Raw genomic sequence first — 17,122 nt, 5'->3', positions numbered from 1 at the left:
ATCTTCTATGCCAGGAGACATTCTTCCCTTGAAACATGACTATGAAAGTGTTGATGACTATGAATTGATAGGGTATCGGAAATACCTCTAGTGCTCAGAATGGACTGTTCTTGTTTACTGAGTGTTTTGGGGCTTTTTGATTAATTTCGTGCAGTATGATGACCTGGAAACCTCGAGGACACGTTGCTGCCACCACCTGAATCGATCCACAGTTGTTCGAGCATTACCCTACTCCCTTCCCATATGTAAAAGGATTTTCTCAATTCCCTTAAAAGCCCGGTGCTGTGAAATCCCCTGCTAGGGAGCAGTGACCTATGGTGGGCTTGGCTGGGCTTGGTGGGGGTGCTACTGCGCGTCAGCAGTTAGTACTGGCTGTGCTGAGCAGGGGGGCTGCTGGGTATGAGGCTGAAAGGGACTCTGGCCTTTTATTTGTGTGTTTGTAAACATTGCTAAAAGGCAGGAGAGAAAGTGTGAGCCCCTGTTAGTTACTCTGTCAAATGGAGTTTTTTTCGAGTTTTTGTTGTGATGGATTTTGTTAGTGTTTGTCCCTTCTTGAAACTCCTTTAGCCAGAGTCTGCGTAGCCAGGTTGGAAGTACATAATTTATTCTAGCTTCAAAAATAGGAACTGAGCTTATGTTCGTTGGAGGCTGGCTTTTCTAAGTCCAGTTCCTGGACTGACTTTTGAAAGTAGGAAAAAATTCCAGCTCTCCCTCTTGTGTACACAGCGATGCATGAGACTGTAGCTGGCTGCTCCAAATGACTATACAGATTAATGATTGTCAGAAAAACTGGGCCTGAGTGTGAAAGGTGAGTTAGAAATATTCACTAAGCTCAGTCCCATCTCTGCTATAGTCCTCCTGTGAAAAACGATGGTAAATGTTGTGGATTGCCTTGTTGCAGGCTCTTTTGTGAGGAGGGCAGAGCTCAAGCAGTGCTCTCGCTGATCTTATGGAGCAGCAGACTGTCCCCGGAGCAGGACAGCTCAAGAGCCAGCGTTGCTTTGGCCTCCAGGTAGGGGCTTAGTATGACATGAAAAGCAGGCCAGGAGATGAGCTGGGAACAGAATGTGGCCCCAGTGGTGTGGTCAGTGGTCATTACAAAAGGGTTGTGACTCTTGAAAATGCCTGCCTGTGTTGTGATTAGCTTTGCTCAAACAGTTCCTGACACTTTGATTTGATGCAGGAATGACTGTTGTTAATTTCTCCATCTTGCTCAGCCAGAAGGCTAGATCCTTCTTTCTAGAAAATTGTGTTTTGGGGGACGAGAGTTACGGATTTCTTTTGCCTACGGAGCAGTGTTTCAGTGGAAGCTATAAGGCTAACATTGCTGTATTTAAAATGAGTTTCTTTATAGTTTCAAAACCTCTCTCCTATGCTTTTGAAATAAATTTACCATCTAATCCATATCTTAAGTTGATGTCGGAAATTCTGAATTTGCTGTACTAGGCTGGGCCCAGGGAGTTGTTAGTCTACTGACAAAGGTGACACAAAGGTGACAAAGGTGAGTCAGAAGATGGGTAAAAAGCAAACAATTTTTAAGAAGCCCTTTGACAGTCACTGAAGGAGTTATCTTATTTAGTGGGTTTTTAGTTAGAGGGTTTGTAGTCTGATATTGGGGCTTTATATCCTAGCTGGCATTACTGAGTGCTTTCATTACACAAACTTTACAAATAATGTATTTGAAAGCTGTAAGCAGTTTGTAGGCACTGTTTTTGCTGGCTTAGGGTGTGCAGTGAGCTGCTCTTGAAACTTATGCATTTCACACTTTGAAATGAATTCCAAAGACCTTTTTTGCTATATATTTGGCACCCCTCTTCCCCTTCCCTGGTAGTATGTGTTTTTACACTGGTAGTATGTGTTTTTACACAATGTGGCTTTACAGACATGATTATCTTCAAACACAGAGAATTAAGAGTTAATTATTCCCTTTTCCTAGGAAGTGGAAACTTGCACATATCTAAACCTTGTTTAAACATTGAAATCCACGTTACTAGAATTCCCTTGCCCATCAGTTTTCAGTGTGGGCTCCAGCAATGGCACGGAGTTAAAATATGCCTAGGAATTGTATGGTCAGCAGTTAAGTCCCTAATGAGAGCTAAGCAGCCTAAATCCACCTTGGGAAACAATGGAGGTTGAAGGAGGAATTTTGGTTAAAACTCAGGGCTTTGTTAGGGGATCAAAATTTAATTAAAAATAATCTCCCCTTGCCGCGGCCTCTGCGCAGAAGCCTTCCTCCTGCCCCCACTCCTCACCTAGAGGTTGTCTGTGTAGAAGAGGGGCTACTTTTGAGCAGTGGGGTTTTGGTGATGGTTTGTTTTCCTGTGTACTTTCTTGTGTGTTCAGAAAAACCTCCAAGTGTGCTGTCCCACTTGACCTCTCAACTGAAGCAAGTATAGATACTTCCTTTCATAAAGTCAATTTCAGTTTAAGGCTTAATTTTGTGCTCACTTTGTCAAATTTCAGTTATTTAGACATACGTGAAAAAGGTAAGTGGATTCAGGGGCAGTTCAAGCTCTGTGGGCATCTCCTGGTGTGCTGCAGAGGTCTGTCGTTCTGTTCTTCGCTGTTGGTCAGATGGACCTTTGTGCTGGGTTAGTGGCCCCTGTAGCCCAAGCAGATGCTGTCATTGGATCCTTGGGTTTCAAGTTTCTTGCAAGAGCTGAACAGAATAGTCTCTTTCTACTGTTCTTCTGCTCCATCCCAGGGGAAGCCTCGGGGAGGAGCTTCTCTGGCGCTCTGCACATGCTGTGGCACAGTCGCGGGGTTCAGAAGGTCTCTGGGTTGACCAACGTGTCCCTTAGGGGGTTTGGTCGTGTGTTTCTTTGCCAGTTGTATCCATAGCCTTTCTCAGTTGCTGGGGTGAGGTCAAGGTGTCTCCTATTCCAAGGAGGTTATAAGCTGTTCTTAAAGAAAGGCTGATGGAGCCTGGATGACTTCTCTTTCCCTGACCTGCGGGCAATGCGTGGTGGATCAGAGGGGGCCAGTGTACACTGGAGTTAGGCAGCTCAACCGAGTACACATCAGAGATCTTGAACCAGCACCTGCAGACAGGACTGTGGGATGCGTTTTTTCAGGCATGGGAAGAAGTGTTGTCTGGACTGTGAGTAGCACTGGTCTCCCTTCCCAGCCAGAAATACCCAAACTGAGCCTGCCTTTGCTCCTCTTCCGGACAACATCTGAGAACAGGGGAGGAAAACTATTTGGCTCTGTCAAGTGGGGACTTGAAGCTATTACGTTGGAGAGAAGCACTTGCCGATTTTTGTTCCTAGAAGGGCTCCACCTGGCAGAAGAGATCTAGTGCCTCTCTTCGTTCCTGTCTCCCATCTCCTGAGTTTTTGCAGGACATCCAGTGATTTCTTTTTTGTTTTCTTTTGTTTAGGCCCGAACTGCAGTCAAGCCCAGCTACTGTTTTTGGTAGCTTTGGGCTCAATAACTTCAGTGTACTGAAATCAATCTATCTGAGAAATTGCATACTTGTACTTCGTGTACTTGTGCTGTTGCAGCTGTGGTGGTGTTGGTATGTAAATTGTATCAGAGCAGGACTGGATGCCTCTGACTTCTGCTGAATGGTTGCAGTTAGTCACCGAGGAGTCAAATAGCACTATAAAGAGCAACTAGAGCTTGTGCAGGGCCCGGATTTTCAGGGAGAGCCGCTGCTCTCTTGCTTTGCTCCTGCCGAAACCAAGAGGTCCCGCTGGCTGCAGCAGGAGCTGCGTCAGTGCTGCAGACCCTAGGTGCACAGGCTGCTCTTCTTGGAAGTACGAGCAGGAGCTTTGCATGTGGGGTTGGTGCAGGAATACATAGTTGTCTGGTGCCTACCTACAGGTGTCATGGTGACTGCAGGAGGCTGGAGGTAAATCTCAACATTATCCGTTTGAAACAGCAGCTCTGTTGTAATTCTGATGGGCAACTCACCTTCCCCCCCCCCTCAGCAAATTATCTCATACATAGTTATCTGTAAGTTTTCTTTAAGGGACGCAGGAGATGAGAAGAGCTAGTGTTAAATTAAATTGGAAATGACCTTAATGAAATAATGCAGTGTTTTCTATTTTTTTTTTCAGTTTAGAGTTTCTGTACCTTGGAGGGAATTTCATTACTTCAATTCCACCTGAATTAGCAAACCTGCCTTCTCTAAGCTACCTAGTTCTGTGTGACAACAAAATCCAGAGCATTCCACCTCAGCTAGCACAGTGAGTATTTACTGTTATCAGCCACCAGCTGTAATTAACTCTCTGAACTTTTTCTTCTGCATATGTGGATTAAAGCACCTGGGAGGACCTATTTGTCCTCTGGTTTGTTAATGTGACTAGACTTGAACAAGAAGATCTTTAGCATGGTGCACTGCAGGAAGCCCATGAATATATAATATGGAAGTCTCAATCAAAGGATTATGGAAAAAAAAAATGTCACCAAGTGTACACTTTAAGGTGAATGAATAGATTTGTACAGGAAGCCCTGGGAAGTACCTGGGCGAGTCAGAAAGCATAAACTGCCATGCTACTGTATTCTTAGTGATGAACGCTTGCTCTGTTTTGTCTTTCACCCAAAGTCTTTTTGTGTGTGTTTTTTTTTTTTGTTGTACCATCCCCTGTGTTCCCTTGGCGTTTCTTACTGTAGGATCTCAGCATGTTTTAGTGTTCGTTAAATCCTACAGTACAGACCTAGAGGATAAGTTACTGCTTTATCTTTTCTTAATGGGGGCAAAATGACATTGCAAAATCTGAGTAGCCTAAGATGGGAGGTGAAGAATTCAGTGTGTAGCTGTAACTGCAGAAGTGATTGAATGACAGTACAGAGTTTTCCGAGTTGGAATTTTCTGGTGTAGTGGGATTATTCTTGATGTACAACGTCCAGCTGTCTTGTAACTTGTATTGGTTTGAGAGCATCCCTGGATGCTGTGCTGGAGCATTGCATTGTGCTTCCTGAGAGAGGCGAACCGCCTCCACCATAAGCCAAAAAGCTGCTTGTCACCTGTGCGGATGCTAGCCTCACCTGACCTTGCTTAGCTTCTGAGATCTGGTAGTATCAGAGCGCAAGGTGATGCAGCCGCAAGCAATGAAAACATGGGGTTTTCCAGGGCTGGCTGCCTACCAGCAATCATCTTTAATGCATGAGTGAAAGCAGGTGACTTATTCAAAGTATTGCACAGAACCATTCGTGATGCATGCAGAGGGTACAAGGAAACATTATCTCCCCTGAAAGCACTCGTTTATATACTTTTGTTCTGTGCTACCTTTTTTGGGATGTAGTGGGGGGGGAATACCGAGAGGGACAGCAGCATGTTTAAGACTGTGTTTCTTTAACAGGCATTCCAGAGCTGAACCAAGTTTCTAGGGCATTGTGTGTGCTGGAGTAACAGCAGCTCTTTTAGTGTGGTTTTATACTTTAAAAGGAAGAAAAGGCAAAGAAAAATAAATTGGTGGGAGAGGGGAGAATAGTCAGGTCTGTGTGTAATGCAGTTGTGGAACGATTTTTCTTGCACATCTTGACTGTGATTCCATCTCCATCCTCAGGCTGCATTCCCTGCGTTCCCTTAGCCTGCACAATAACCTGCTGACTTACCTTCCTCGAGAGATCCTTAACCTGGTTCACCTAGAAGAGCTGAGCTTGCGTGGGAACCCACTGGTGGTTCGATTTGTCCGTGACCTGACCTACAATCCCCCAAGCCTTCAGGAACTGGCTGGACGCACCATTAAAACTCGCAATGTTCCCTATGCCCCCAGCGATCTCCCGGAGAATCTTGTCCGGTATCTGAGCTTGGCCAGCAACTGTCCCAATCCTAAATGCGGGGGTAAGTTCACCTTCACTGCTCTGCTTCCTGCTTTTACCTGATGGGTTTTCTTTCCCTCTGACTTGCCATGACATCAGTAGCTCAGTCAGGTTAGATGTGTTGTTCCATCCAAATTCTATCTGTATTTCATTGGCTCCAGGTCTCCTGCAAACTTGTCTTTAAGGAAGCTTGTTCACTTAGGAGTGATGTTCAAAGTTGTAGTGCTGGTTTACTGTATTTGCATGGGAATGTAAGACTGTTTCTGTCAGAGTCTTCGCAGCTCATCCCAGCACTGCACTGTGCTTTTATGGCCTGAAGTTTCCGATCTGTCTGCCCTGAAATAGCTTAGACTAAGTAATGGAGAGAAGAAGTTTTGCAAGCACTCTTGCTGAGCAGCAAGCTTAATTTCTGGATGGAAAAGAGGAGAGAGGCTGTAGCGCTTGGCAGTTGCCAAAAACAACTTCCTTAGCTCATGTTTGGGACTACTAACGTGTAGTTCCTGGAAAGAGAGGACTTCATAGAAAAGCCTGGAATACTTGGCCTTAATTTGGCTTAACGTTTAATCTTTATCCAGAGTAAATGATCTGTGCACTTAGCCTTTAGGAGATTAAGGAAAAAAACCCATTAATTAGTATCTACCCTGCAGTCATAATGCAGGCTGTTATCTTATCTCCTCACAGAACGCTATCAAAGCATGCTTCATAAGCAAAGACGGAAGGGCTGGAACTTGCGTTGGAATGGAAGGAAATGTTTCCTTTTTTAGAGTTTTGCGCAGCTTGGATAACAGTGGATTGGTTTTGCTCTTTTTCATTTTTCCTTATGAGTTAGCACAGTACTGCAGCGTTGCTCTAGCACGGCAGGATAAAAGCTTACTCCAGACCAGCCAGGACTTAAAACACCGCTGGGAACTTCTGAAAATGTCAGTGTCTAAAATCACTTGCTGTGACAGGAAGAGAACGTAATTGTGTGTTAACAGCAACACTGTTGCCATGGAAAGTAGCATCCAAACTCAGCATGGTGACTTCACTCAAGCAGAAGAAAAGTAGAGCTATGAAGGTCTATTTGTGAACGCATTTTTGCTAGCTGGTAGAAGACATTTTACAAGTTTGAAAATAGAGTGGATTAAATAATTTGACATTTAAGAAGTTTGCAAATTCCCAACCTGAGATTTCTGCCTAATGTTTAGAAGAAAACTGCCAAATTCTTTGGAAGTAGCTGCCCTGTGTCTTTTCATGTAGAATGTGCTGATCTGAATAACCTACCAAATACAGTTTTACAGGATTGGTTTTTTATTATTATTAAAAAAAATAAATTTCACATTTCCATAGGTGTCCTGGTCCCTTCTATTCCTCCAGCATCCCTTGTCCTTCTGTGTCCAGTGCTGTGTCAATTAAATCCTAATTTGAGGCATTTGCACCAGACGCAACAACCTTGCAGAGCTTACAGATTTCTCCACACGGGGTCTTATATGTTGCTACTCTCCTCTCTGCCCTTCCAGGTGTCTACTTTGACAGCTGCGTCAGACAAATCAAGTTTGTTGACTTCTGTGGGAAGTATCGCCTCCCGCTGATGCACTACCTGTGCTCTCCAGAGTGCTCCTCTCCCTGCAGCTCTGCCTCCCAGAGCTCTACTTCCCAGAGCGAGTCTGACTCGGAGGACGAAGCCAGTGTCGCTGCTCGCAGGATGCAGAAAGTCCTCCTGGGATAACAGGGAGCAAGAGAGGAAGACAGGAAGGAAAACTTATTTGAGAAGCAATAATGGAACAGCAAAGCATGAGCCTCTGGCCTGAAGGGCTCATGAGAAACTGTCCTCAAGTCCATGTAAGGGGCAGAACATGTTAGCAAGCCTAGACTTGCCTGGTGCAGTGCTACTTAGCAGAACTAACTCTGGCATACTGCCTGTAGGGTGCCTGGGGTTGGTAGAAACACCTGCTGTCTGGGAGGCACACACCTCCCCGCCCCCCTCATATGGTCTGGGGAAGGGGCTTTGTTCTCACTGGCAGATTGAGAAGGGTTTTAATATATGACACTTCACTGGACTTCAGTCATCCTGCAGAGCGAAGGAGGCTGTCCAGATATTTTAACACTGTGGTAAATCAGAAACAGGCTAATGATGCCATGTGAGTATGTATGGACCCCAATGTCTTATATAGTGTTGATTCTTTGCTGTCTCCTTTGATTTCAGTTACAGATTTTACACCCATCTACTAAAAATGTGAGGGTTTTTTTTTTGTTCAGGACTAGATTTTTCCAAACTCTGGGTATTCTTTCTTTGCCTAGAGGTGTAGTGTCTCTGTGCTGTTACAGACCTTACAGCCATTATAGGACTGAGCCACCTTTTTTCACCCTTATTATACCAAGCTGCTCTTAATGTTTCCTCCTAACTGTATTTGTTATTTTTCCTCCCTCTGCCTCTTCCCATTACACCTGGAGTGTTGCTGTCTTTATGGTGCCTTCAGAAAACAGACAAGTTGTTCTACTGAGACGTGGTTTTACTTCAGACTTGTGGCCGTACATGCCTGTGCAGGGGACCAGATGCAATGCTCTGTATCACGGTTTTGAGTCTCAGCTTACTGGAGCAAATCTGCCTTTATATCTGTGAATGGCAAGAAAGGTCTTGATTTCTTGGTTCTAAACTGCCATGTCCCCCTGCTGCAGCTAGCTCTGCAGTGCTTGGTACAGAGTTGATTTCCATCTTTAAGGTCATCTGCTTAAAGTAGGCAGCAGCTTAGTTAATTGGAAGCACTGAGAGAAGTGCCGTGGAGAATGTTTTTTCTTATTCGTAACATGAGAAGCCATGTAGGGAGGCTAAGGTGCATTGTTTGAGCATCTTGCACAAGGTGGTTTTGAAACCTCTTCCTTATTTATTTGTTTGTATCTTTTTATAATAGCTTTGGCAATCTGTTGGGTTGTTCAAATAACACATTCAGTTATCTTGAACTAGGTTTAAAGGAAAGTGCATAAAATAGCTCAGAATTCTTAAGTAACAAGAAATAGCTTATAAAATTAATCTTATGAATTGACAGGTATCTATAAACCTACTTTATGGAGCTGTTGTGTGTTTTGCTCAGTGAGAGCTGCCCCTTTATTAATATTTCATGGCACACAGTCCTTTTAATGCAGTTTCAGACGGATCAAATCCAACTGTGCTTTTGAATGCATGAGCAGAGCAAATACATTGTATTAAGAAGCTAAATGAACAAGAAAAACTTTTCTTAACCCACTTTGGTCCTCAGGGGGAAATTAAAAACCTGTGCTCCTCTCCTGCATTCAGAAAATGCACATACCTATTTGAATATCTTATGGCAGCTCTCTGTTAATGGTCCTGCTTAATTATATTTGACACTTTATATGTTAAAGCACTTTGATAATTCTACTCTTTGTAACTAGCTTTAGTGATTTTTTTTTTTATTATTATTATGAGACTACAGTTTTTAATGTGACCTGAAGAACAAGGTCTGTGAAACTTTGTACATTCCAGTCTGTCTTGGTGTGCAGGTTGAACTTCTTGCCTTGCATTTCCTTGCCAGCACTGTTCATTTCCCCAGTTTCCTTTGGAGAGAACTGGAATTTGAAAGAAATGATGTGGATGTAAGATAGCTCCCTGTCCATTATTAATCATTGCGGCTTAGTCTGAAGATTCCCCACATGCACAGATCCACAAGGAGCTAAATTGCACATGCTCTGTGCCCTTCCAAATAATTATTTTTAACGTGTTTTTAAGACACAGTAAGGAACGTGTGCAAAGCAACTCGATGTCACTTTAGCAAATTCTGTGATGTTTGCTTGGGAAGAAGAACCTACAGATTTCAGAGAGAAACTGACTGCATGCTGTTAGTTATATTGGGATCAGTGAGTGGCCTGTGTTTTGTTCTTCATCTCCACTTTCAGATGCTTCATCCTGTCCCAAGTGAATGTTGTCATACCGGTGCTGAAGGACAGTAAAATGACTGCAGAGCCACAATTTTAAATTGGCTGCTAGTATAACAGTAGTGAGCAACTGAGTGATCTAGAGCTTGCCTCTTCTGCCGGTGAAAGTGAGCCGCACAAGCTGAGATCTCACGATCTTTTGAGCTCAGGGCCATGAGGTACCACCTTCCTTTCCTCTCTTAGCAGCAACTGTCTTGAAGTCATGCGTTTTTTCACTTCACAAATTTAGATTGCGCCACGGTTCCTGTTTGCACAGTAACACCTCTGTGTGTGACGGGTTAAGACCAATGGTGGCTGGTTCTGATTTGGCTCCATCCTTAGCTGCGTTTTCTTTCCTAACTGAACAGGCATCCCATTTCTGCCCCAGTTCTAATAGGGCTAATACGCTAATCTTTTTTTTTTTTTTTTTACTACTTCTTCACTGTAGCCGGGTCAAAACTTGACAGCTTATGCAGTTGATATCTCTATGCATTTTTACACTTGATAAAATGTCTTGTCTCTTAAAAATGTATATATATTCCTGAATATAGCTACCAATTTTTCTTTTTGCTGCTGGGCTTTAAAGTGCAATTCAAGTAAGTCAGAATTTGAAACAATCAAGGACTTGAAAGAAAAACAGATGGTTGGTTGGTTGTGGGTTTGTTTGTTTTTTTTTTCCTCTCAGGGGTGGACTGGAGAGGACTAAGGATGCATATTTGTACTGTAGTGCCTAACGTACTGAGCCCACAGGAGTCAAGTTTTTCAGCAATTCTTAGCCCCCAAAGGGAAATGTACTGGGCAATAAAATAAGCGAGACAAAACTTGAAGGTACGCTTTTGAATGGTTCCTACCATCCCATTCTCAGGGGCTCTGAGAAGTAAACAGTGGTTTTGCCAGCATTATAGCTCTTTTTGTCAGTTTTAAATAGTGTATTTCAGTTCCTACAGATGCGTCTCTGAGTGAAATCCTCAGTTAGTGTTTTGGTATCAGTCCCCTTGTTGCTACAGCAGCCCAGCACGTCTGGCTTTTGAAACTGTTTTTAAGCTGAGACACAAGTGTGTGAAGCAGTTGCTCATTCCCTCTTCCCCGTGGGGCCTGGGGCCCTGGTGCATTCATCCTCTGCCCTGCCGTCGCTCTGCCAAGGGGAGCTGCTGGTGCGTTTCTGAATGCAGGTACTTAATGTGAACAGTGGGCTCGTGTTAAAAAGAAGCAAAATATCAGTTTGACTGGAAGAAACTTCTACAGTTGCCAGTTCTTTTGTGTTTCTCTTTCTTTAATAAGAGGTGAGACTTGAAGTCAGTAATGAATATTTAAACATACCCTGAAGTGGCCAGATGCAGTTTTTCATGGGGTTCTGTCATGGTCATTTTGAGTCTTTGAAATCTTGTGTTGAATTATAATGGGAGTGGGGGGAGGGAGGGGAGAACCAGCTCCTTTTTGTTCCTTACTCTTGTTGGCAATAACGAATGGAAGGAATTTAATCCAATGAAAGTAATGAAACTTAATCCCTGCAATGTGTGTTTGTTACCCACTTGTCCTGGTTCAAAGAACTGTTTTAATGCATCTTACTCACACCATGCCCTCCATCCCCAGCTGAAGATACTTCAAATAGACTACTTCAGAATGCACACTAATACAGCAGTAACTCTATCTTGGAAACCTTTCTATTGATTATTTCATTTGCCTGCCTGACTAGAGGATTGATCTTTTACTGACCTGAACATTGAAGGTAGAAAGGGTTCTCATCCCAGCCCTCTTACTGAATTTTTGTCATGAGCATTTGTTCTAGGAAGTCTTAAAGTGCCTTATGTTTTTAAAAGTGTATTTTGCTAGAAATGTATGAATGTAGAATATCTGTAACAGTATTTCATTATGAGCTGTAAAACAAATTGTGAACACTAAATGAAAAATGTTATTTCTAGAGTTGTCTGTCCATTATTTGCCGGCATCTCAATTCTGGTATTGCTGTAGGCAGAACCCTTGCAGAATTGTAAACATTAAAAATGGTGCTATATGTGGTTGGGGAACAGATGAGATTTGACCTGTGCTGTGTAAAACCAAGACTAGGTGCAGGTTCCAAAAGAACTACTGAAACTCCTGGCTTTTGGGGCCCACTTGTGACAGACCAGCAGGCGTTAGAGTCAGACCGTTTTACTTCTGATATAGTGTTACAAAAATTTTCTGTATAGTTTAAAGATAGAAGTAACTCACAGGCATGATAAATACATTAACAAGGACCAGGCAGTGTCATGGTGGAGTTTTCTAGCAATATGAAACAACAGTTGTAAACTTCTTGAATTGTTTCCCTCTTAATACACTAACCTGTAAATGACTTCTTGAATGTTAATTTTTCTGATCATGTTAACTGGCTAATGTGTTCCTATTTCTTGTGTAATCCCGTATTTCCTCCTACATCTTGAAGAGTTTTTGTGATCTATGGCCAAAATGTTTCAGATCCTGCCGTGCAATTGCCAGTTGTCAGTGCAGAGATGTGGTGTATTGGAAAATGGGACAGTGGGAAGCAAGAATTACTTGATATTTGGAACTATTTCAGAGGTTGTTCAACTTGACATGTAATGAAAAACCTCTCAAATTATGCAGCAGGCCCATTGCAAATAACATGAAGTACCAAGGAATGCAGTGACCTTGCCTGTAATAACCAGGCTGCTGGTTATAACCAAGCTTCTTCCTTCTTTTTATTAACTAATTTAAAGATACCCTTTTCTGTCCCTTCTTAATACCTTTCTTATATTCAGAATCACAGAAGTGCTGGTTCAAAGGAACCTTTGGTGGTCTCTAGTCCAACCTCTTCATTTAAGCAGGATTACTGCCAGCACTGGTTCAGGATCCTGTGGGTTTGTCTAGCTGAGTCTTAGAAACCTCCAAGGATGAAAAGTCCACAATTTCTCTGCCTCTGGTGCTATAATATTCTCCTAGTGCAAAAGTCTCTCTAAATGTCCGTCATCTTCCTGGCATTAGTTGCCAGTCTTCTAATCTCAAGGGGCAAATCTTGTCTCTCAAAATTTCTCCTCTGCTTTTAGCACTAATGCAATGAGAAGAGTGTAAATGAAACATGGGGTTTGTAGATGCCTGAAGCAGATGCTCAGAATGTCAGATTGACATTTTAGGCTCAGGTAGAATTGCACAGATCTAAAAGGGAGCATTATGCTGGTGCTTTGGAAGTGCTCTTCATAAAGTGGAGCTATATGTTTCCTACTCAGATGGGCTGCCTTAGGTGATCAAGACAGCTAGAGTTGAATGTATGCACCTTTTCCTCTGCACTAAGGTTGTGAGTTGCGTTTGCCAACTATTTAGAAACAAATATTGGAAGAAAGTTAGTCCTAGTGCTGCATTGAAGAAGGCCAGGGTCATCTGCACCCTTAGTCATAGTCTGCAGGTGGCATGCCGTGTCTGAGTGTCTTCCCTTTCCAAGAGCCACTGCTGTATGGTGACTTCTCAGAGGAGGATTGAGAGCATGTGTTCTTGTACTCCAGCTTGCTGCGGTCTCCTGTCTCAACAGTCAAAGTGGAGAGTTTTGAGAAGGAAGTTTAACAGCAGCCAAGGTCCTTTTAAGATGGAGGGGAAGGTAATCCATAGCAGAACCCAAGTCCTGCTTCCAGCTGGTCTTTTGTGGTGAGGTGAGGGTGCAGCTCATCTGCTGTCACTTCCAAGGACTGGTCACCCAGGGAACACCCAGGACCCTTCTCTTTGTCCTGGTCTGGGACTTAGCAAGCTTTGAGGTGCCACCACTATCAGACTAGCAAAGGATTAATGTATCTCCAGAGTGTTGTCCAAACACCCTATCTGTAACCCCTTCTTGACCCTGTGGAAAAAGCAGGACCTGAAATCAGTACTGATTAGCAAGTTGTATGATTGTCCTAAATATTACACTTTGATCAGAGTGTTGAAGCCCCACAAGGCTGGCTACCATTTACACATCTCCAAAGATCATTGCTGGTGTGTTGGCAAACGAATTATTTCATCAAGCTGCATCGCTGCTTGTGTAAGAGGATGTGACCGGACCAGGAGTATTGCAAGGTCCTTGCCTGTGCTGCAACACAAATGCTGATGAACTGGTAATCTGGGAGGGCAAATAAGCCCTTCATCTGGATTTGGGTAGTTTGGGTGGGGGTGGAGGGTCACAAGCTGAAGCCTAGCAGGTCGGCATGTCACCCTTTACATAAGCAAGGACACAAACATCTGCTGGTGAAAGGACCTACAGGAAAAGTGCAGGATTGTGTTGTTTGGGAGTTGTCCCTGAAAGAGTAAATTTCAGCCTGAAGGATTTGAAAATGCATAAGAAAGGAAAATGCCATTGTAGAAAAATGTTTATCCATAATTCTTGGGGGTCCTGGCATCCATAGTAAAAGTGACTTTATAACAAAAGTGCGTAATATTGAGCAAACGTTGTCCTTTGTGCCAGATAAGGTTATGTGGTTGTTCTCCAAAGCCTTGCTTTGCAAATGATGTTTTATTAACTCTGGGGTGGGCAGCCCCTTTGTTCCTCCGAACAACAGCCATGTGGTTGGCGTAGATGACTTAATGGATCCTGCATGTGAGCAGGATGACACTGAACAAGTCTTCACCAAGCTTGCAGATCATAGAAAGGGGAGGAGCATGGATGCAGAGCTGGACATGAGAAGTAAGGACCTTTTATTTCCCTGAACAATAGCCCCTTGCTTCAAGCGTGCTGGGTGTTTTTTGGAGATGGGAGAAGTCTGGCCTTTGGAGAACACCCTTTGCATCAGGTAAACAGGTCACTGCAACTCTCATAGCTCCTTGGCGGAGGAGCCGCTCCGGGCAGTATGTTGGTTCCCTGTGTATTGCCCTGCTCTTGGTCAGAGGACCCGTGGGGCTCCCTGAACTCAGCTCCCTGCTTGTAAAACCTCCCCGCAGGCGGAGGGGGGCTGGTGAAAGCACTGGCTGAACCCGGTGCTTTGTTTCTGTTGTGCGTAGCACTGCTGAGAGGGACTTGCTGGAAGATTTTAAAACATCCCTTGCATTTATACAACCCAACACCCTTTATAATCTAAATCAGACCTGAGTGGTTTGCAGCAGTGGTTTTTATCTTCAAATAAACACTGCGCTGTGTTTTCCAAAGTTGGGTTCCCTAGTTACTCTCTTCAGATATTTCGAGTTAAATTGCATCTTTTTGTTTGTTTTTCTTTCTTTAAAGCAGTCATGAGTCTTCTCTACTGAGAGATATAATCATAAAAGGCCTTGCAAAAAACTGTGTGACTGGGCTCGTTGAAACATGTTTTGAAATGGTCCAGGAGCGTCTGAAACTTTATGTTGGTCTTTCACAACTTGCAACCCCACCTGGCTGCCTTGCACTTTGAAAAGCTGTTCAGAGATGGCCCTTTGCCACGGTTTATCGGGAAAGCCCACCCCAACAGCCTGGGCTCCTGGCTGCAGCTCATAGCTGGCCCCAAGCACAGCCCTCCAAGCATCCTGCCCAGAAACACTTTGTAGTGCTTCTAGGAAAGCAAATTTTGTTTGGTGTGTGTGTGGAGGGGGGAAGTATGGCCTTAGGAGGCAAAAACTTGCCTTGATCGAATGCTGCCAGCTGGCAGACTCCAGGCTTGTCATGGCAGCGGGTATTTTCATCCCTGCACTCTGAAGTCTCTGCTGTGAGCCACAAGGAAGAAAACTGCTGTGGAGCACGTCCAGGAGCATCTTGATCCACCTCTTGAAGGGCTGTGGGTGTCTTACCCTATTCTTGTGGAGTTTAAAAGTATGTGTCTGCTCTGGTATATTGCTATAAATTTGGCATGTGTTAATAGCAACTGGCAAAGCCCTGATGGGCTGTATTCCTACTCCTGTGTTCCCCACTTCAAGCAGGGGATTGTGGCTAATGAATTCCACCCAGGAAAGAGGGCAAAGGCAGGCAGGGCGTCTCCCAGGGCCAGTGTGTTCCTCCAGCAAGGAGGAGCCCAAGATTTTGTGCTTGTTTACCTGCACTAGTGCCCCTATGCAATGCCATTTGCACAGTAGGGGATTAGCGGGGTTTGTCTTCCGTCAGCAGCAGGGAAAAATGCATGTGCCAGGGGAGGGTGAGTTACGTAATTATTGCTGGTGGTGTGGGTGGCTGTCCCAAAAACAAGCTCTCCTGAGAGCTGGCCGGGATACTAGTGAGGATGGTGAGAGTGCACATCCCTATGTGGTCCAGGGGAGGCATGGCCGTGGCTAAGCAGTGCAAATAAAACCAAGTGAGGCTCATAGAATCATAGAATGGTTTGGGTTGGAAAGGACCTTAAAAATCACCTAGTTCCAACCCCCCTGCCATGGGCAGGACACCTTCCACGAGACCAGGTTGTTCAGAGCCTCATCCAGCCTGGCCTTGAACACCTCCAGGGATGGGGCATCCACAGCTTCCCTGGGCAACCTGGGCCTCACCACCCTCACAGTAAATACTTCCTCCTAACATCTAGTCTACATCTGCCCTCTTTCAGCTTAAAGCCGTTAACCCTCGTCCTCTCACTACACTCCCTGACACAGAGTGCCTCCCCATCTCTCCTGTAGACCTTCTTCAGGTACTGGAAGGCTGCTATAAGGTCCTCCCAGAGCCTTCTCTTCTCCAGGCTGAACAACCCCAACTCTCTCAGCCTGTCCTCATAGGAGACATGCTCCAGCCCTCTGATCATCTTTGTGGCCCTCCTTGGGACTTGCTCCAACAGGTCCATGTCCTTCCTGTGCTGAGGACTCCAGAGCTGGATGCAGTACCCCAGCTGGGGTCTCACGACACTGGAGTAGAGGGGGAGAATCACATCCCTTGACCTGCTGGTCACACTTCTTTTGCTGCAGCCCAGGACACGGTTGGCTTTCTGGGCTGCAAGCGCACACTGCCAGCTCACGTTGAGCTTCTCATCCACCAACACCCCCAAGTCCTTCTCCTCAGAGCTGCTCTCAATCTATTCTCCACCCAGCCTGTATTTGTGCTTGGGATTGCCTCGACCCACGTGCAGGACCTTGCACTTGGCCTTGTTGAATTTAATGAGGTTTGCATGGGCCCACCTCTCAAGCCTGTCCAGGTCCCTCTGGATGGCATCCATGTCTCTCCAATTCAGAGACAAGAACGTCATGTGGGACAGTGTCAAATGCTTTGCACAAGTCCAGGTAGATGACATCAGTTGCTATTCCCCTATCCACCAGTGCTGTAGCCCCATCGTAGAATGACACAAAATTTGTCAGGCACAATTTTCCCTTGGTGAAGCCATGTTGGCTGTCACCAATCACCTCCATATTTTCCATGTGCTTCAGCAGAATCTCCAGGAGCATCTACTCCATGATCTTACTGGGCACAGAGGTGAGACTGACTGGTCTGTAATTCCCTGGGTCTTTCTTTTTAGCTTTCTTTCATGTGATGTACCTCCTGCGTTTTGGAAATGCAGGAAATGCAAGCTTTTTGCATCTAAAAGGTTGTTTATTTTGAAGAAAGAGGTTC

The 17,122-nt window shown here is 44.5% G+C and overlaps 1 protein-coding gene across 1 annotated transcript; it reads left to right on the top strand.

The window, feature by feature from the left end:
- Positions 1–4,061: 4,061 nt before the first annotated feature.
- On the top strand, positions 4,062–7,909 carry LRRC58 (leucine rich repeat containing 58; the record flags this gene model as incomplete). Its single annotated transcript, XM_010079411.1, has 3 exons — positions 4,062–4,190; positions 5,514–5,791; positions 7,269–7,909. Coding segments are annotated over 3 exons (616 nt in total), but the record flags the coding sequence as incomplete, so codon positions are not given.
- Between the last annotated feature and the right edge of the window lie 9,213 nt (positions 7,910–17,122).

This window comes from Pterocles gutturalis, unplaced genomic scaffold (genome assembly GCF_000699245.1).
Source record: "Pterocles gutturalis isolate BGI_N339 unplaced genomic scaffold, ASM69924v1 scaffold3019, whole genome shotgun sequence".
Classification (NCBI taxonomy): domain Eukaryota; kingdom Metazoa; phylum Chordata; class Aves; order Pterocliformes; family Pteroclidae; genus Pterocles; species Pterocles gutturalis.
This window is presented reverse-complemented; position numbering and strand designations above follow the sequence as displayed.